The following is a 19,414-nucleotide window of genomic DNA, read 5'->3' as shown; positions in this document are numbered from 1 at the left end:
GAGATCGGTTCCCTGTTATGATCAAACAGCCCCCTTTATTCAGCAAAGAATAATTTGGATCACATTCTGAGTTCTGTCACCATTGCTGTGTGGAAAAGTAATTTTGTCTTCAGATCCAGGATGTCAATCCACTAGCACACAATTTGCTTTCGACATTTATCTACAGGTTGGGTTAAGCACCAAAGGCTTTTAAAAAAAGAAGGACTCATTTCGTGTGTGAAACTGGGCAACTGCTGTGTACAAAATGGTTCTCTCCTCCAGAAAATCAGCCTGCGGTTTCGGTGATCCAAAATGATATGCAAACCGAAACACAGCCACACTCCAATGTTTGTACTTTCCAATTTTTGCAATGTCTTTCTCCAGCCAAGTGATGTGTACAAAAACGCATCCACTATGGGAAGGTGTGCATAACAATGCATATATTAGTGGATATAAAATACAAAAGTGCATTATTCTGGGGAAAACTGCTTTGCAAAAATGTGTATATTAGGCAAAATTGCATAGAAAAATATGTACATTAGAAGAAATGCATAATAAAATGCTGATGAACTTTAACGAGCGCTTTTGAGACAAAAATTTGCAAACTGGCGTGGAAATGTGGATAACTGAAGATTGGAAAAATTAAAAAATGGATGGAAACTGAAATTGACAGATTTGCCTATCTCTCACCCTAACCATATAACCTGAGTGGCTATTGAGAAGGGTCCTTTGCTCTGTCCTGTGATCCCACTGTCTCCTCCCTCCTTGTAAAAATAAAGAGTCCAAGCAAAATGAATTGTATATAAACATGTTATGAAGCTCAAGTTTCCAATTTAACAGAATTCAAACAAACAAAAATCAACGCAGGCACTTTTGACGGACACAAGAGGGACATTAGGAAGAACTTCCTGACAGTAAGAGCTGTTCGACAGTGGAATTTGCTGCCAAGGAGTGTGGTGGAGTCTCCTTCTTTGGAGGTCTTTAAGCAGAGGCTTGACAACCATATGTCAGGAGTGCTCTGATGGTGTTTCCTGCTTGGCAGGGGGTTGGACTCGATGGCCCTTGTGGTCTCTTCCAACTCTATGATTCTATGATTAGGCTGTGCACTTTCTGGAATTGCACCAGGGCTGGAGAAGGCAACACGGTGGAGGTAAACTAGGTCCTGGTTTTTGCTGTCTTGGGCATACAGTAAACACAGGAGGGTCATTCAAGCATTCGGGAAGATCCACCATATGTGGAGGGTCACACCTTGTACCAGACAGGGTTAGATATACCTGACACTCACATTCATCAGCAAGACTCAAAGGTGGCACTCTTAGCTACTTTCCCCATTAAGACCAAAATTAAAGTGCATACAGGATATGCAAGAGTGCTGCTTCGAAAGTGCTCCGAAGCAATCTGGCAAGTACTTCATGTGTTGCAGGTTCGAGCCTTGCTATTGAACTCAAGGGTTCTGGGGTGCAGCCTTGGCTTATATTAATTAAGGCCTTCCTGCTAAGCTGCATTAACACTTTTGGGGCTCAGACGCCCCCAGGTGCATTCTTGGTACAAGGCATCCCTAGAAGTTCTTTTCTTAGCCTGCAGGCCAGCTGAAGAGGAGTTTCCGTCTCACACAGATGTATAACTACGGCTAATGCCCACTTCTCCATGATTAAAGGAGTTGTGAGGGCCAGAAGATATTATTTCAAGACATATTTAAGGACCAGGATCTCCATTTGTAGAAATCAAAGTCACAATTGCTTCCCTACACCGTCTTTGCTAAATTTGGCCTATTGTAACTGTATAGAGAGATTCACTACGCCCCAAAGAGATTGCATTACTGTTTGGGTACAATTAAAAAAAAGAAAAGCCTACAGAGGCACCAAGAGGAATCAGTCTGAAAGATGATGATAGTTCTGAGAACATCTGTGAAATAACTGGTATATATAAAGAAAGCATTCAGAGAGAGATGCTTCTACACAGCACTGAACTTCTCCAACCTGGAATAATCTTCATTCTAGTTTCTATGGTGAGCTGTAGACCACTAGGCCCAACCCTTCATTCACTTAATGCCACTATTTGGCTGACATTTTTTGTCTTGTTCAGAAATGTTTCACAACTCCAAAAAAAGCACTCTGCTAATTTTTATTGGCAAAGGATGCCGTCAAAGGTGGAATTCAACCCAAACGTGCTATGTTGTGGTCAAGCTCCCTTTCATTTCTGCAAGACTTTGTGCAAGAGAACTTCCTCAAGGATGGGTCCCCAAAGTGACAACCCTTATTTCTATTCCTCCAAACAATCACAGAGGAACAGACAGATCAGCCCAAAAGATGGAAGCATTTCTGATCACCTCTCTGTAGTCCTGGAGAGATCAGGAGCATGTTTAGGGAACTCTTGTAGCAGCAGCAAGAAGAAACCCACCATGAAGTTGATAGCAGGTGCTGTGTCTGGACAGTGACTGATTTTTAGAACATGCTCCTCCCAGCTTCATAAGCTGGGGAAAACAGAGACTGGCCAAAAGCACCTGAGAGAGATTAAGTTCGTTCCCCCAGGTCTAGAGGCTGGACTTCTGCAAAGGGCTGTCCGGAACTACAGAATCACCAACGCCTTCCAGAAGACTATCCCACCGATCAAAATCTTCTTTCAGCTCTAGGGAAGGATGAAAAGAAATGGGGATTAGCCTAGGAAGATGATTATTGCACATGATGTAACTGCTGGCAAGGCTCTGCTACAAGCATTAAAAGGAAGAATACCATTGGATCCATTAGTACCCAGAGGAAATAGCAATTCTTTAAAACCCTCCCAGCTTGCTGGAACAACCACCACCTTCCTCTAAAGGCACAGTCCATAAACACCACCACCACATTGACTTACGGAGGTGTTTCTGCAAGAAGGCAAGAGAGGCCTGGCTGGTGATGTCAAGGCCCTGGTAGGGGTCGATGGTGCCTCTGGTTCTGAAGACTTTGTTCACGAGGTTCCCCGCAAGGAAGGTGAAATCAGTCTGACTCTGGTGGACTGTACCCCTGAGAAGTGGACACAAGCACTTTGACAATGCTCTTTTCATGAACATATGCATTTGTATGCACACACTGCTCTAGTATATGCATTTTTGCACACAACAGTTGGCAGGAAAACTGCAGCACAAAATTCAGAGAAGTGCCCATTTCGAAGGATGAGGCCACTTCGGAAAGTGCAGATTAGGTACATTTGCCTTTAAACACAACTGAATCAAACTTCTCCCCCAGCCTCAGGTCTGATCCACCAGGCCCCTTCTTTAAAGGGAAAATGCCACGTTTATTTAACTGCTGGTTAAAAAATAGTTTCCTACGAATTTGACCTCCAAATCCCAAATGAACTTTGCACAGCTTAAGTTTGTTGAGTGTACCAGCAGCTGGAAACTGCAGCAAAAGCTTCATTCTAGCCGATTACCTTTACGCTCTAAAAGGTAAAGGTAAAGGTACCCCTGCCCGTACGGGCCAGTCTTGACAGACTCTGGGGTTGTGCGCCCATCTCACTTAAGAGGCCAGGGGCCAGCGCTGTCTGGAGACACTTCCGGGTCACGTGGCCAGCGTGACATCGCTGCTCTGGCGAGCCAGAGCCGCACACGGAAACGCCGTTTACCTTCCCGCTGGTAAGCAGTCCCTATTTATCTACTTGCACCCGGAGGTGCTTTCGAACTGCTAGGTTGGCAGGCGCTGGGACCGAGCAGCGGGAGCGCACCCCGCAGCAGGGATTCGAACCGCCGACCTTTCGATCGGCAAGCCCTAGGCGCTGAGGCTTTAACCCACAGCGCCACCTGCGTCCTACCTTTACGCTCTAGAAATTCCCAAATATTATAGCAGAGCTTTCACTAGTAAATGTGTAACCAGTGTGTCTGCCCTTGTCAATTGGGCATCAAAATGGCTGAGCGTGCATAACTATACTGTTCATACTATAAAGACATTTGCTCCTTATATATTACACCCATTCAAATTAATTTCTCAGGAAGAGCTGATAATTTTTACACCTCCCTCCTCTTCCTGTCAAGACACCCCTAATGAAATTACTACCAAAATGGCAAAATTCTGTGCATCAGAATGCATGACTAGGAACCGGATCTTCTTACTCAGTAATCCATCCTAAGCATACCAGTGAACCACACACACACACACACACACACACACACACACGTCTTAGATTTTGGGCTGGGCTGTTAATTTTTCATAGTCTGCTGGCTCATAAATTGCTAATTGCATGTGTTTGATTGTAATTTAGTGGCTGATCTTTGACTGCAATAATAAAGAACTGAACAGTTTAAGTATGAATCAAGGCGGCATGTCATTTCTGATGGCTGATCCTATCTTGGTTCTTTTGGGACTCCGCACTCCTCTTTTATGTTTTATTATCCTTTCCTTGTGCTTTTGCAAACTGGTTTTCATCTCTTTTTCTGCTTATCATCTCAACCCTCCCCTGTCTGTCTCATTCCCCCTCCTCGCTTCCTCTATGTGTCACAGCTGCTTCAGATTGCAAACCTGCAATCATTTACTCCCTGTGTAGAGCTGTATTATGACAAAGCTCTGATCACACCAGTTGAGCAAGTCCAGACCTTCAGACTTACAGGATGGTTATAACCTTGGTTTCATTGCTCACAGCACTGATCTTTTTCATTTTGGCCACGCTCTCCGCGGTCTGGAAGGACTCAGTGTTGACAAAAAGCACCGGCTTGGTCACTTTCGGGTAGACAGAGTTCTCCAAAGGGAACATCCAGGCATCGAGGGCAACAGCACACCTGCAGGGGGAGATAAAACCAGGTAACCAAGGCCTTGGATTCCCACCAGGCAGCGTGTTACTAGAAGGACGTCCCCAGCTACCGCTCTGAAGTTTTTAAAAATAGGCTGCCCCAAAGTCTCCCAGGCAGCCTCTAGAGCATACTCACTTAAACTGGGCTTCTTTAACAAGAGCCAGCACAGCCGTCGTTCCTCCAAAAGAGTGGCCCATGACGGAGACTTTGGACAAATCCACGTTGTCCTGGAATGGAAGGGAAGGGAAGGAAACCTCTGAAAGTTGAAGCCACTCCCCAGAGATTTCATTCTTCAACAAAATATCACCAAGGAATGCTAAGAGAGTCGTGGCTACAAGGTATGGGGAGATTGTATGTTCAATGAACTGTAGGATCTCCTGAATAGATTGTTGCCTGAATTGGTTTAAAAATACGACACCATCTCTTTTGACTCAAATAGTACAAACAATCCCTAAAAAGCCCCAAGGTTTTAAACGTTAGCACTGTCCAACCTGTTTAATGAATCAAAACGCAGAACTGAGCTAACAAAAGTGTCACGATTACCTAAAAGGTTTTTTGAAAGCCAGGGCTTCCACCAACCAGCAAAAGGAGGCATTCCCGGGGGGGGGGGTCCCCACCAGAAAAGGCCCCACCCCTAGTTGATTTTGGTTGGTCAGTTTAGCAGGATTCAGTATGAACTCCTTTCTGATCATGAAGGGGCTTGCATTGAAACCCCTGCTGAAATGAAGTTCTCCCTCCTCTGTTTTAGTAGAACCTTGCTGCCTGCAAAGTGCTTTGAAGTCCTGACCCTGGGACTTCAAAGCACCATATCGCCTGATGTCATTGCGGCGCCAGGTGACTGACAGGTGGTGGCCCTGCCCACCTGCCAAATATGTTCCATGCGGCCACTCCTGATAAGGATCTGGCCTGTGCAGCCAAAGAAGGTTCCACCCCCCTGCCTCATAAGGTTCCTTGGTGGCTTTCTGCAGAAGCCACTGCTCGCAGGTCTTGCAGGAAGCAGGGTACGTGATGCAACAGCTTCTGCAGGGCTGGTAACGTGAATGAGGCTTGCTAAATATCAGGAGGAGGAAAGCAAGAAGGGACTAGGAGAGGACACAGAAGCATTTCGCTTTTTCAAGAGAAACAAAAAAAGGAGAGGCAGCAACAAAATGCTTTGGAGAGCCTTTCTTTTGTTTCTTTCTGCTGATTCTGCTCCCACGTGGCCAAGATGTACCTTTTGAGAAAAGCAAAACAGGGTCTGGCTCCCCCTGGTGACCAAAGGATACAATCACAGGGAGGCCTCAGGAGGAGGAAGACAGATGGGAGGTGGGTGCGAGCGAGGCCAGGCTGTTAACAGAAGCAGCCCAAGGTTGCTTGTGTGAATCATCTTCATGTATACCCCGCAATGTTTTACACAGTGGTGGCTGCTGCCTATTGGGACTGGGAGGGCAGAAGGCAGGGAAGCCAACGGAATGTAGAGCCAGAGCAAAGTAATTCTCATTGTCTTCCCTTCCTCCTCCCTGCTGAGTTCTACAAGGACAACACTGAGGCTACGGAAGAGGAAGCTGATAGCCGAGGACACCCCCAGGTGGAATTTAAAAGGACAGGTGGGGGGGTATGACTGGCTGGAGGTAGACAGAGGTTGTCGAGACAGTGTCCCCTCTGCCCTAATGGACTAGCCCACAGTCGTTTTACAGGTGCACATAGGCACTCATAAAAGAACATGCTTGCACCCTTCCTGTTTTCACATCAAGGATTGCTGCCTCAGCCACAGGGAAGGGACGTAGCTCAGCTCAGTGGCAGAGCATCTGTGGTGTGTTCTTCAGGCCTCAGATTCAATCCCTGTCAACTCCAGGCAGGAAACGTCCCCTGCCTGAAATGCGGGAGAGATGCTGCCAGTCAGTGTCAACAATACTGAGCTAGATGGAGCAATGGTCTGACTCAGCTTCCAGCATCTCCTTCTCTCTCCTGCCTGCTGCTACTATGTTTGCTTATCCTGCAGTGGTATGCCTTGTATTGACTTCTGAAGCAAGGTGAATTGGTACAACTGCCTCTAGTTCAGAGATCCATTAAAAGCGTGCCCCCCCAACACACACCACACACACACACACACACACACACAGAGAGAGAGAGAGAGAGAGAGAGAAGTGCAAGAGATAACAGGTTAGATTTAAAAGATTATGGAAAAAAATTTTAAAGTTCTTAATCTAGCACTGAAATGACATTGATGTAGATACCAGGCAGGTCTCTTGAGGGAGAGCATTCTACCACTGGGATGCCGCTAGGGAGAAAGAATAGCAGCTCCCAGAATCCCCAGCAACACACACTGGTTTCTTAGCACACAAAGCTGACATAGAAAAGATTTCCTCAAGCTTGAGAGCTACTTATGGGGACCTAGATTCAAATATCTTCTCTGCCATGAATACAGAGCAACCAGCCTCAGTCCTCCCATCTGTAAAATGGGAACAATGGCGACCTACCTTAAGCAGCTGTGAACACAAACTTCAGCTGTGGCGCAGAAATTAGTAGCAGCAGTTATTTAGAATTAAGCGCTGTTTGCTGTCTGGCAAGCCATTAAGTAAGGTATATGGTTGCCTCACATCACATGACAGATCGGATGAGCGCAATGTGTTTTACCTTCAGCACAGACAGTTCAAAATCTGTGCGCAAGAGGTTGACGACATCCTTGCCGCTATCGATGCTCCGGATCAACTTAAGTCCTCGTATGCATTCGTTTGCTCTTTGATGAAGCTGCAACAACAAGAAGAAGGTCTATGGTTAATCCTCTTGTTCGTTAGCTAGCTTTAATGAGGTTAAGCCCTATTTAAAAGTGCTTGTGTGAAAACAGAATAGGAGTCGAAAGCCTGCCATCCAGGCTTGTTGCTTAACTCTTACTAACAAATCACAATTTGTAAACCATAGGGCAAACCTTGCTTACAGTTTGTGATTAGTCTGGATCAGGGATCAGGGATCAAATTCACACTTTCTGAAACAATACACAAACTGAAACGCAGCCGTCCTTTGAGATCTGAACTGCTCCAAATTTTGCAATGCAAAATTGGAAATGAAAATAAAAAACATAAAAAGCAGAGAGAAGAGCACCCAGAGACATGTCAAATGTCCCTGACAAAGAACCAAATGTCAGCCACAAAAATTCTCCTATGGGGTTTTTATTATTTATTTATGCAGTGTCATATTTTAAACAATTTTCAAAAGATGACAGGTCTAACCACCCTTTTCTTCAGGCAACCCTGAAACCTGCAAGGGTGGGAAGAACCTTCCACACCCTTGGGGCCACCACTGTGAAGGCCTTGCCTCTGACAGCCCACGTTTTAACTTCCCCTACTGATAGAGTAGACTCAATATATAGATCAATGTTCTGTTAACCTTTCTTGGATTTTTGGGCACGGGCATGGAGGAGTGGTAAACTAACTTAAATGACTTTGATCACAGCAGCTGATAATACCTTGAAAACACTCATCTCTTTGTGATCCAAGTTCAGCCAACGGTGAGGAGCATGTACCTCTCCTGATGTTGTCCAACTTCCATCAGACAACATGGCCAATGTTCAGGCATGATGGGATTTAGAGTCCAGTAACATCTGGAGGGTGCCACCCCTGCTTTGAAAAACACAATCTTTGTGCCAAGTTCAAGCTGCAAGGGCACACAGAGAGGTGCTCAAACTTTTTTTTTTTTTTTTAAAAAAAGAAGTACTACAAAACCTTTTTGGACTGGTTGCTAGCAGGGAAGTCTGCCAAGGGATATTAAGATTTTAATATTGTTATGTACTGAGCTGAATCCTAGAACAATAGGATCCAGAATGCAGCGGTCTGATTGGTCTGCAGGAGCTATCCGATCTAGTTCCAGGTGGAAGTGAATCAGCGACCTGATTGGCCTGCAGGAGCAGCCAATCAGGCTTCTGGAGGAGGCGAATCCACAACCTGACTGGCCTACAGGAGTAGCCCGGAATTAGCCAATCACGCGGGGCCCATTGTGTAAATAATGTATATATAGCTAGACGTTTTGGGGAAAGTTTCATTCATTCCTGCTACGAGCTGAATAAAGAGAATGAAATTCACACTCGACTCCAAGTATATTTCAAATATTTATTCTTCTTTGCACCATAGAGGAGTCGACTAAGAACAAAACAAATGTTTGTGTGTCTGTGTGTGTTTTTAAATCAGAGCATACCTGTGGGTTTCGGAAGCGAAACTCCTTCTGACCTTTCGGCACCCTTTGATATGAGAGCCATTCTTCCCGTATCTGAGCCTCAGGGAAGTCTGGCGTTTCAGGATCCAACTTGCAAAAGTAAGTGGCAGAGGCAGAATGGTCTCTGGGAAAAAACAAACCAAGTACAGGCAGTCAGGCAAAGAAGACGGGTCCAGTTCAGCACCTCAAATTTTCCAGAGTCCCAGTTGGAACCAAGATTGTTCCCACAGGAACAATTTCACACACTCTCCTTTTTCTCTTTTAGATACCAACATCCCTTTCATACTGCTGGAATTGTGGGAACAGATGCTTACAAACCGTGGATGAATCCAGCAAATGCACACGTGAGTGAGGTGGGCAACTGCAGCATATCAGAGTCAAATATCAGAGTCATACCAAAGCACACAAACAATGGGATGTCTTCCTGTTCTAAAGGGATTCTACCTCTCACCTGTGCTCAAGCGCCATCACCACAAAACCACGCGAAGCCATTTCAACACAGATGGCAGAGTACACAGTTCTGGAAATTGAAACAGAGAAGATAACGTTACAAATAGTGGAAAACCCCTGTAATTCCTCTGGATTTTTGTTTCGTTTAATGGAAATTTTGTACTGCTTAATTGTAAATAAAACCTCTGTGTGGTTTACCAAGACTATATAATATGCATTAAAATTCTCAGTAGAGATTGAAGTTAAAAACAAAGTTTTTTTTTTAAAATGGTGAAAATACGAATAAATGTAAAATACAAATAAAATGCAAGATTCAGTCATACCTTGGTTGCCTTGGAACTCGTACATTTTGGCTCCCTAACGATCAAAAACCGGAAGTGAGTGTTCTGGTTTCGAATGATTTTCGGAAGCCAAATGTCCGGTGCGGCTTCTGATTGGATGCAGGATGTTCCTGCAGCCAACTGGAAGCCACGTCTTGGTTTTCGAACAGTTCCAGAAGTTGAAGAGACTCCCTGAACGCATTTTGTTCAAGAACTAAGGTACAACTGTATAAACTAAAATTACTTATTAAAATATGTTGGATGCATCTGTTTCTAGGAATCTACTACATAGCTAGTGCCCTCAAAATCTTGTTGGACTACCACTCCCATCAGCCCCATTGAGCATGGCCAATGGCCAAGGATGATGGGAACTGTAGTTCAGCAACATCTAGAATGCCACAGGAAGTGTGTGGGAACTTTTGATCCTTCAGTTATTGTTGAACTACAACTCCTCCCAGATCCAGTAAGCGTGGCCAATGGCAAGGGATGATGGGAGTTGTAGTTCAGTAGCATCCAGGGGACCATAGGTCCCAACACCTGGGCTACAGATCAAAGTGTGTCTGCTCCTGAACCTCAAAATAAAAATTAATCTACCTGTATGCTATCTCTCTCTGTCCAGGAGACTGTCCTCTTCAAGATGCAGAATACATTTCTCTGAATATAACTGCTCTGCTGGCAAAACATTCAAAGGTGTGATGATGACCCAGATCAGAAATTTGCATTCTACACCCCTCAGTAAGCTTTGGGTCACCTGAAATCATCTACAAAATATTGAATCACATGCAGCCCTGAGTGCAGAACACTAAAACCTGGCACCCGCCCTCCATGCTCCTTCAGACCACCTTTACACTGTACATTTAAAGCCTGATGACACCACTTTAAACAGTCATAGCATCCATAAAATAATCCTGGGAAGTGTAGTTTGTTAGGGGTGCTGAAAGTTGTTAGAAGACGCCTATTCCCCTCATAGAGGTACAATTCACAGTGTGGTTTAACAAAATCAATCCTTTTTCCCAAGTACCTCTGGGAATTGTAGCTCTGTGAGGGCAATAGGTGTCTCCTAACAACCCCCAGCACCTTTAACAAACTACAACTCCCAGAATTCTTTGGGAAAAGTCACGACTGTTTAAAATGTTATTGCAGTGTATGGTATGAAACCGGTTGTAGTAGCCTCACTGTTGCTCAGTCTCCCTCCAAAGAAAAACGCAACTTCTATGGTTCCTTGCAGCTTCCTACATAGAAATCCTGTTTATAATGGTAGTGTAAACGGGGTGTCAGTTTGGGAGGGGAATTAAACACAAGATCACAGCTAACACTAAATGCACTTTAAAAAGCAACAACCATTCACCCAAAGTCTAATCCAAGATGTGTCTGGGCTCATGTGAACTAAGCCATTCTAGTCAATATTTATCCCTTGGTGCTTTCTAATGAGCTCACAAGGATTTGTGGGAAGACTGGACGGCAGAGAGCGGGCTTTTCACACCTAAGGCATCTTTCCAATCCCTCTTGAAATAGATCCAAACCTGTTGGCAGTTTTAGTGCCCTATAAGCACCTAGAGGACTGCTCTTGTTCCAGATGATTGTGCCCAAAAATGCCACTCAGACAAGGAACACTGCCTGTTTTAAGAACTCCAGGAATGCTAAAGATTGTGACGCACGTTGGATACTCTGAAGTGCCAAAGAAATGCCAGGTACAGTGGTACTTCGGGTTAAGAACTTAATTCGTTTCGGAGGTCCGTTCTTAACCTGAAACTGTTCTTAACCTGAGGTACCACTTCAGCTAATGGGGCCTCCCGCTGCTGCCAGCGCACGATTTCTGTTCTCATCCTGAAGCAAAGTTCTTAACCCAAGGTACTATTTCTGGGTTAGCAGAGTCTGTAACCTGAAGCGTCTGTAACCCAAGGTACCACTGTAGATTGCAACAGGCTAACGCAGTGACCTCTTGGTCACAATCCATTGTTTTTCCCAGCATTACTGTCCTTTGCTGAAAGGCCAGCTCCATTGGGCCTCCTCTCCTTCTACAGTCACCCAGTAGCAGCCGTTCCAGCCTAAAGGCCCTTCTAGACTTGGGTGTGTTTTTCTGGAGGTGTATCTCGCAACATGTCATTGATGCAATGCAACACTGCATTAGTGGTGGATTTACGTATACTGTACCAGACAAGCCACATATCATCATTCACTTTATCATTTGCACTGTCCATTTTATCAGTCCGCAGGAGGTCTTGCAAAGATGAAGGAAATGTAAGCAGAAAAAACTTACCGAAAGGCTCCTAATCCGTGGGAGAATATGATCAACGGATACTTGTGGGAACATGGTTTAAAAGGAGCATCCCAGCTCACAGGGATCTTGCACGAACCTGTGGAAATCAATGGTCATATATGAATGTTCCAAGGCCTTGTTATGCAGCAAGTGGTCAGTGCTTCACTATCCCAATTATGCTACGCTACCCAAGAAAACCTTTCACTCTCTCATCTTTTCTTAGTGGTTTCTTGAAGTTCAGAATTGTTTTAGATACAAAAGGCACAACCTTTTGCGTCCCCTGCAAGGTGCACATAGCAGGTTAGTGGCATCTACCGGACGTAGTTCTTGCTTGTATTGGTGGCACAAGTTAAGTAAATTTAAGACACTGGATTGACTGATCTTATGTCTCTCTTCCAATAGATGCTTTTACTGCACTATATATTTAAAGCACATGACTCCTCCCCCCAAAAAATCATGGGAACTGTAGTTTACCCCTACAATTCCTGGCACCCATAGCAAACTAAAGTTCCCAGGATTCTAAGTACTTTAAACATATGGTGCAGATGTGATGTTACTTCAAATTGTTGCAAGCCAGCAACTGCTGCATTTGGGAGGCGGGGGAATCCCAGTTCATTCTGCTGAGCAGAGCCCGAAGCTTCTGTCCCAAAGTCCTGCCCTGATAGTACCGCTGGTATGAGCAAATTTCAAGATCTTAAGGGTTACAGGTAGAAGAAGGGCACAAAAGCAGCACTACTGCACCAAGATGCTGGCAGCCAGCAAACCCCTTACCGAAAGTCACGCTAAGCAGTGGGGCACACCACTTCCTGTTCATGTTCATGTAGTCAGAGATTCCATAGTAGTACTCATAGCGAGGGATCCAAAAGGGCTGTTCTGCCCCATCCTGCTGGATGCAGGGGTAAAATAAGCGGAAGAAGAGGCCCTGAGGAAGAGAAAAGAGATTGTAGTGTAAACTCAAGCACCTGCCTGTAGAAGGAGGACTCCACACTTTCTCCCACCACCACCTTTTTCTTCATTAAAGACCGTAGGAATGAGGTACGGTTGTCTCCTTTGCGCTTACTGAAATCAATCCAAGTAACAGCACAGGACTTGCTACCAGAGCCCTCACTGGCACTGGGAAGTATCTGGGGGCAACCAGAACAAAGATGGGAAAAGTTAAAACTGTATTTGGATTTGTTTTGATGGCTGCAAATCTATTCATCTCTAGATACTGGAAATATGTGGAGGGCCTTTCTATAGAGGCGTGGTATAAAAAGGTATGTTTTTAGCAAGTTTCAGAGAAGTTGATCACTAAAGTGTGATTATTTAGGGGACAAATCAAAAAGGACAAATTTGGCCTGACTTCATTGATTATACAGCAAAATCGGAAGAGCCCAACAGAATACCAGCATTGCTGCATTTATATGGGACCAATAATCTCAGCTGCTTCTCTTCAGAGTCTGGATACATTTGATGAGTATAACAAGTTAAAATTTATTAACGTTTCTGCGAAGCAACTGATAACCATCTCATGATTATTTTTTATTTAATTCATATTTGTAGGTAGCATTAACATTTGTACTGCGGAAAGCATGGGAGGCGTGTCAGGGCGCTATTGTAAAAAAAAAACAACAACTATCAGGTGTGTGCCTTCATGGGTTGGGGGTGCCTAGGACAAGGGGAAATCTAGCTATCTGTAACCACATACATTTTGTTTTCTTTTAAAAAGTTAATTTTGAAAATTAAAAAGCCTGTTCTCCTAATCCCACCTTTTCTGTGAAGCTTTGGGCACAGCCTCCCAGTTCCCATCCTATGCCCTAATGTAATTCAGTCAGTACAAAAGGGGGAGGAAACCTTCTCAGCCTGAGGGCCACATTCCACCCTAGGCAGCCCTCTGGGGGCCACATGACAGTGGAGGATGACTCCAGAGGTAAAAATGTGCCAGGTATATGAATATTTTGCACAGAACAGTAGGCTTGTTTCAACATACAACACACAAACCTCTTCCTCTCATCTATTCAAGTAAGCAAGAGGCACTACAGGATCAGGGTTCAGAGGACACTTTCCTGTCACCTCAGGGAGTGACGCAAGGCCAGTGAGGGGGTGTGGCTTGTGGAGAATGCCAAGGGTCAAAGCGAGAGGCTGGGTGGGCTGCATTTGCACCCTTGGACCTGCGATTCCCCACCCCTGCTTACTTCAGAAGGCATAGATCAGGCATGTTCTCCTTGTCATATGTTCAATTAATAAAAATAATATGTTGAAGGCACAGGAGTAGAGCAGGCTGCGTTTGTTTCCTGCAAGTTGGTCCTGGCATCCAGATTATTCATTTTCCCTCTGTGCCCAACCCTGTCTCCCCCAGCCCGAAAGAACCTTGGCTGGCTTTGCTGGTGACAGTGAGTCACCAACACAAAACATCACAGGGATACCAACGATACCAGCAGAGGGCACCCTCTGGATAGTTTCACCACCACCTGAAGTGCAAAGGGTAGCCGGGGTGGCCGGGAAACTACCTTCCCTGGGGCAGCCCCTAAGTTGTGGAATCCCCCTCCCCACAGAGGCAAGGCTGCCTCCTTTATTATGTGGTCATCCATACTAGGCTATGAAGCTCAATAGGTGACCTTGGGCCTGTCACTGCCTCTCGGCCTAAGCTACCACACAGGGTTTTTGTGGGGGATGCCACCTTGAGTTCCTCAGAGAAAAGGTGGGCTAGAAATGTGATATATACATTTTTTTAAAAACCCACCCTATTTTCTCTGCCCTGAAAATTGTTTGAACTGATTTTAAAATATGTTTAATTAAGAATTGTAACCTGCCGTGGGACGTCATGGTGGAGGGTGAGAAAAATAACAATCTAATAAACAAATAAAAATAATAAAGGCAAGATACAAAACCACTAATTGCCCAATTCATACGACTACTGTGTTAGAATATGCTCTCTCTCCAACCAGCCTTTTTTTTGAAGGGGGAAGGAATGGGAAATAATTGGTGTGACATAACTGGGGGTTCCCAAGCTGTGGTCTGTAAACCACCAGCCGCCCCTGAGCTTAGCGCCTGTGAAGGACACTGGCGATCAAAATCCTAGAGTTCTGTACTCAACTTGTAACGCAATAAAATACAATGTAAGGAACGCAGCAAAGCAATAAAAAAATCACACAGCTAGCAGTGCATTACAATGGCTACCACAGGCGGGGGGACGGACCCATTATGTGGCCCGCCAAGACCCCCACCTATTTTCAAGTAGGGAGAATAGAAAAAAAAATGCCACAAGAAGCAGGTCGGCGGAGCGCTGCTCCCTTCTTCGTTGACCCTCCAAGCTGACAGGCTGGGCCAGCCTCACTTCTGCCCCCATCCCCGCCCCAGCAAATCACTGTACCTTTGGCGTCTGCCCCACCATGACATCCGTGCAGCCCACCGGGAAGGCTCCCTTCCCACGAGGCAACCCCAGGGACTGGCTGACCCCCATGCTCTCCTGCTGCTTCGCTCTCAGCGCGAGCCGAAAGAGACGGGTCCGCGGGCGCCCCTTCTTTGAGAAAGACACCAGCGGGCAGTTTCATTTCCTCCTTCGGTTCCTGCTGCGCCTCGAGAGGCGAATCTGACGCTCGGCTTGCGCATTGGCCGGCATGGCGCGCCCTTTGCCTCCGAGGCGCAGTGGGCGGAGACGGGGACCGGGAGGCGGGAGGCGGAGGCGGGACCCGAGTTGGGCTCTGTATTGTTTTGCTTATAAAGTGGGGAGAGAAACGGCTTAAGGTGCAGAAGTCGAGAAAGCGGAAGGATCCCGCGCCCCTTCACGCTGCCCAAGCCTGCTTCGTTGCGCTCAGTCGGGAGAGCATGAGACTCTTCTTAAGCTCAGGGTTCTGGGTTCAAGCCCCACGTTGGGCGAAATGGGGTTGGACTAGATGACCCTTCTGGTCCCTTTCAACTCTACCATTCTATGATTTGTCAAGTAAGGGCGAAGGAGGATCTGTCACGTTTCAGGATCCTCTTACGCCTGCCCTCCACTCCGTCACGCCGCCTTGCGACACAGCGCTTGGTTTGTTTTTCTGGCGTCCTTGGGCGCAGGCTCGTCACAATTTTTGCGAAAGACAAAAGGAAGGGGGAACTCTTTCTCAACAGCTGAACTCTGGGTCAGATCTGTCGATTTGGGTTTTCTTGTTTGTTTGTTTGTTTGTTTGTTTGTTTGTTTACTTATTCGATGCGTTTGCACCCCGCTTCAGCCAAAGGCTCCCAGAGTGGCTGGCATACAGTACAATCAGTTAAAACTAGATGGTCTCTGCCCGCACATGCTTACGATCTAACATTCCTCCAGTCTTCAGTTCAGCTCTCCACATCCGATTGAGGGTTTTCTTGTAAAATACTCGTGGGAATTTATGAAGCTTTTATTGTTATTTAGCTGTTTATGTACCGCTATGTCGTTAAAAAAAATAAGCAGTTTACAACAAAATCTACATAGCAATAAAAACTGTGTAAAAAAAGAAACATAAACCCTCAACTCACTATTATGGAAATGTGTTTTCTTTAATTGTTTACTTTGGCCATGAAAAGTTTTCAGCCAGTGTTTAAAGGCATTTTGGTGCATATCTCTCCTCATACACATTTTTGCTATGGAATTTTGTCTAGTACGCCAATTATTTCAAGCAATTTCCTCTAATAAAAGGCTTTAATTTTTATTTTATTTTTTGCCAATATCTGCATTTTTCATGCACATTTTATAGGGTAGGATAACTCTGGTAAAAGTCAGATAAGTGCATATTTCAAGGGATAGCTGTGTTCTGGTTTGCATATTGTTTTGACTAGGTAGAGTCACGTGAGAATTTAAAGCAAAGTGAATTCCTTTCTCGATTTAAAAAGTGGGATCGAAATACTCTCCAGCAGATAGATGAATCAGCATGATAATGGAAAGTTTCATCTGTTGAGTTACTGCCTGCACTTAATCTGCACAGCATGCACTGCCAGAATACAGGGGTGCAGCTGGGGAGCACAGATACATTAATCTTGCAGCCTAAGTGTCAAACATTGGAGCACATCCTGCAGCTGAACTCATTTGGCCTGCAGGATATCAACTTTCATGCTCTAATGCTTTTTAATGTGTTATTTTACTATTCTGAAAATTATAGGATAGGGGAGCTAAGTGTATATTGCTCACTGGAAAATGTACAGATCTATGGTTTGTGATTGGTTTATTTTAAAGTGTTCTTAGTGTCAAGGGAATGTGCTAGTTGGATTTTCCATAAATCCGATGAAGAGATTTTCACAATCATGTATTATTATCATTATATGGTTTTTCCCTTGTCTGTGTTTTCCACTCGTCACCATCCTTGTGATGATTAAAGTAACAGCCACTAACAGCAAACTCAGGCCATGAGTGCCAACAAGATTGTTGCCAAAATGGGGCCACTGAGAATCAAGGAGGAGGTATCAGTAGGTACATGTGTTGGACATGCAACAGTGTGGCTCATTCAGTCTGTAACATAAGGGTGAATTCTGTTAATGCTAAAGTCAACTAGCCAAGAGATGGATGGGATGCTGCTTAGCAACCAGGCATGAACTGCACTGAGGCAGCACATGCTCTGACTGGCTGTGTAATTCTGAGGGAGTTTTCCTCTGTATGTTTGGTTGAATGTCTTCCTGCCAAACCAAGAAAGACAAAACCTCCATTTCTTTCTCCTCAAATTATATACTGCTTTTGTTCAGTTTCCTCAATAAGGTGTTATCAGATTTATTTTTTTTCTCTGGACTCAGTCTGTGTTATTTAAGTGATATTGCTAATAAGGAGGTCATACTATATTGGAGGGGGGAGCCAAGGGACCACCCCTTCTCTAAATAACTTGTTGAGGAGGAATGGGCATGTTTATAAGTTATGGCAGGAGCATCTGGAAGTGCTCTTTTTGAATTGCTTTATTACTTATAGCTAGGTTGAGGAACCTGGGGCCCTCACAGGTGCCGTCTGTTTGGGACGGAAAATAGAGGCAGCGATGTGAACTGGCCTGCTTGAATTCTTTACCATTTATATTGTCCTGAACGACAGCATGGTTGGTTGGTTGGCTGGCTAGCTACAGAAGCACTACTGTTGGGGGTGAGGCTACACTGCAACATTTTGTTGCAAGCCCTACTTGTCAACCCTAACTTTTTGCCTGCAGTGCAAAGCAGGAATGTACAGTCCAGCAGAGGGTGCCACTTAACCATTCAGTAGCAACCACTCCTCCTGTCTTTAACTTGCTTCCAAGGGAGCATCAAATGGATTGAATGGAGCTGAAGAAGAGCTGCTGAAGGAAACCTTTCAAAGCAGAACAGGGGGGCCTGTGCGCCCTCCAACTGCTGTTGGACTCCATCTCCCATCAGCCCCAGCAAGCACAGTCCATAGTCAGGGATGATGGGAGCTGTAGCCTGGCACCATCAAGAAGGCTCCTGCTTGCCAGTTTCCCATAAGCATCTGATTGGCCACTGTGGGAACAGGATGCTGAACTTGATGAGCCATTGGCCTGATCCAGCAGCCTCTTCTTACACTCTCCTTTAATGGCAGTTTGATCTGCAGAAGCAGACGTGCAATCATATTTAGGAGAGACATGTGGCGCTGTCGTAAGAGTGCTGTTAATTCTCCATAAGTTGATATAAAACTTTCCCCGTGCAGGACGCAGCTGCAGAATACTCATGACTGTCTTATCTCTGTTGCTGTGCAGACTAGCACATAGTGCTGGCCTCTATCAGAAGCTCCAATTACAGCATTCTTTGTGGAGAAGGATTGTTGGAGACAAAACTGTAAAGAAACTGAATCCTGAAGTTGCAGGGCTTTGTCAACTTCGGACCTCTCTGGGCTCAGAGAGAGAAGCCAGAAAAGGAATACCAAAACCACCTTTGTTTGCAGGTGTATATAACACACTGTGTTTAAGTCTTGATCATTTGCCTTGGCATATAAACGAAACAAGGAATTTGGGCCATTTAAAGTATTATCATTAGTCTGTCATGGAATGTTTTGAATGAGAAAAAATATTTTAGGTAATAACATCATCTTAACTGCTGCCATACGTCATGGCAATGTTGTCTTTTCTGGTTACGTATCTTAGATGTGAACTCATAAATAACAGTTGAATAATCTAGCTTTTCCAATATAGAAATGTCTTTGGGAATTAAAATACCAAGATACTGAAAATGCAAAGTACAAATTTTGAGTCCAGATACTTTTCATAGGTTTAGTAACATGTTGGGAGGAGTGTGAATGCAGAGTAATTCCATCTTGCTATAATTTACAGCAAATCCCGATGCCTGACCAGAGCCTGCAATTTCTGACATAATTACAGGTACAGACTTAGCTGGATTGGAAGTCATGAGAGTGACATCACCGGCAAAAATATTAATTATATGTTTTTGGCCATTAATAGTGACACCTGATAGTCAGTCTAATACGCTCAGTTACTTTCAGTTCCCTTGATTCTTTGCGGGTGAAATGGGTGAAAGAGTGCTTGAAAAGTAAGGTGCGGATGT

The 19,414-nt window shown here is 44.8% G+C and overlaps 1 protein-coding gene across 1 annotated transcript; it reads right to left on the bottom strand.

Annotated features, from left to right (window-relative positions):
• Positions 1-771: 771 nt before the first annotated feature.
• On the bottom strand, positions 772-15,865 carry PAFAH2 (platelet activating factor acetylhydrolase 2). Its single transcript, XM_079989232.1, has 11 exons — positions 15,309-15,865; positions 12,728-12,878; positions 11,957-12,053; positions 9,378-9,446; positions 8,909-9,050; positions 7,355-7,468; positions 4,874-4,965; positions 4,556-4,726; positions 2,833-2,981; positions 1,087-2,607; positions 772-887 (listed from the first exon to the last, which is right to left on the bottom strand). The coding sequence occupies exons 1-10, from the start codon at positions 15,396-15,398 to the stop codon at positions 2,513-2,515; spliced, it is 1,170 nt and encodes a 389-aa protein (XP_079845358.1). The 5' UTR covers positions 15,399-15,865; the 3' UTR covers positions 772-887; positions 1,087-2,512.
• Positions 15,866-19,414: the final 3,549 nt, after the last annotated feature.

The sequence above is a fragment of the Podarcis cretensis genome (assembly GCF_951804945.1).
Source record: "Podarcis cretensis genome assembly, chromosome: 8".
NCBI lineage: Eukaryota > Metazoa > Chordata > Lepidosauria > Squamata > Lacertidae > Podarcis > Podarcis cretensis.
Note: the sequence above shows the minus strand (reverse complement) of the source record. Positions and strands in the feature narration are given on the sequence as shown.

Excerpts from the sequence above, each read along its gene's own strand:
- PAFAH2 (XM_079989232.1), bottom strand. The coding sequence starts at position 15,398 with ATGGGGGTCAGCCAGTCCCTGGGGTTGCCTCGTGGGAAGGGAGCCTTC. Across the intron at positions 12,879-15,308 it reads TGGTGGGGCAGACGCCAAAG|GGCCTCTTCTTCCGCTTATT; the intron begins GTACAGTGATTT and ends TCTCTTCCTCAG. Across the intron at positions 2,608-2,832 it reads CTTCTTGCAGAAACACCTCC|AGCTGAAAGAAGATTTTGAT; the intron begins GTAAGTCAATGT and ends ATCCTTCCCTAG.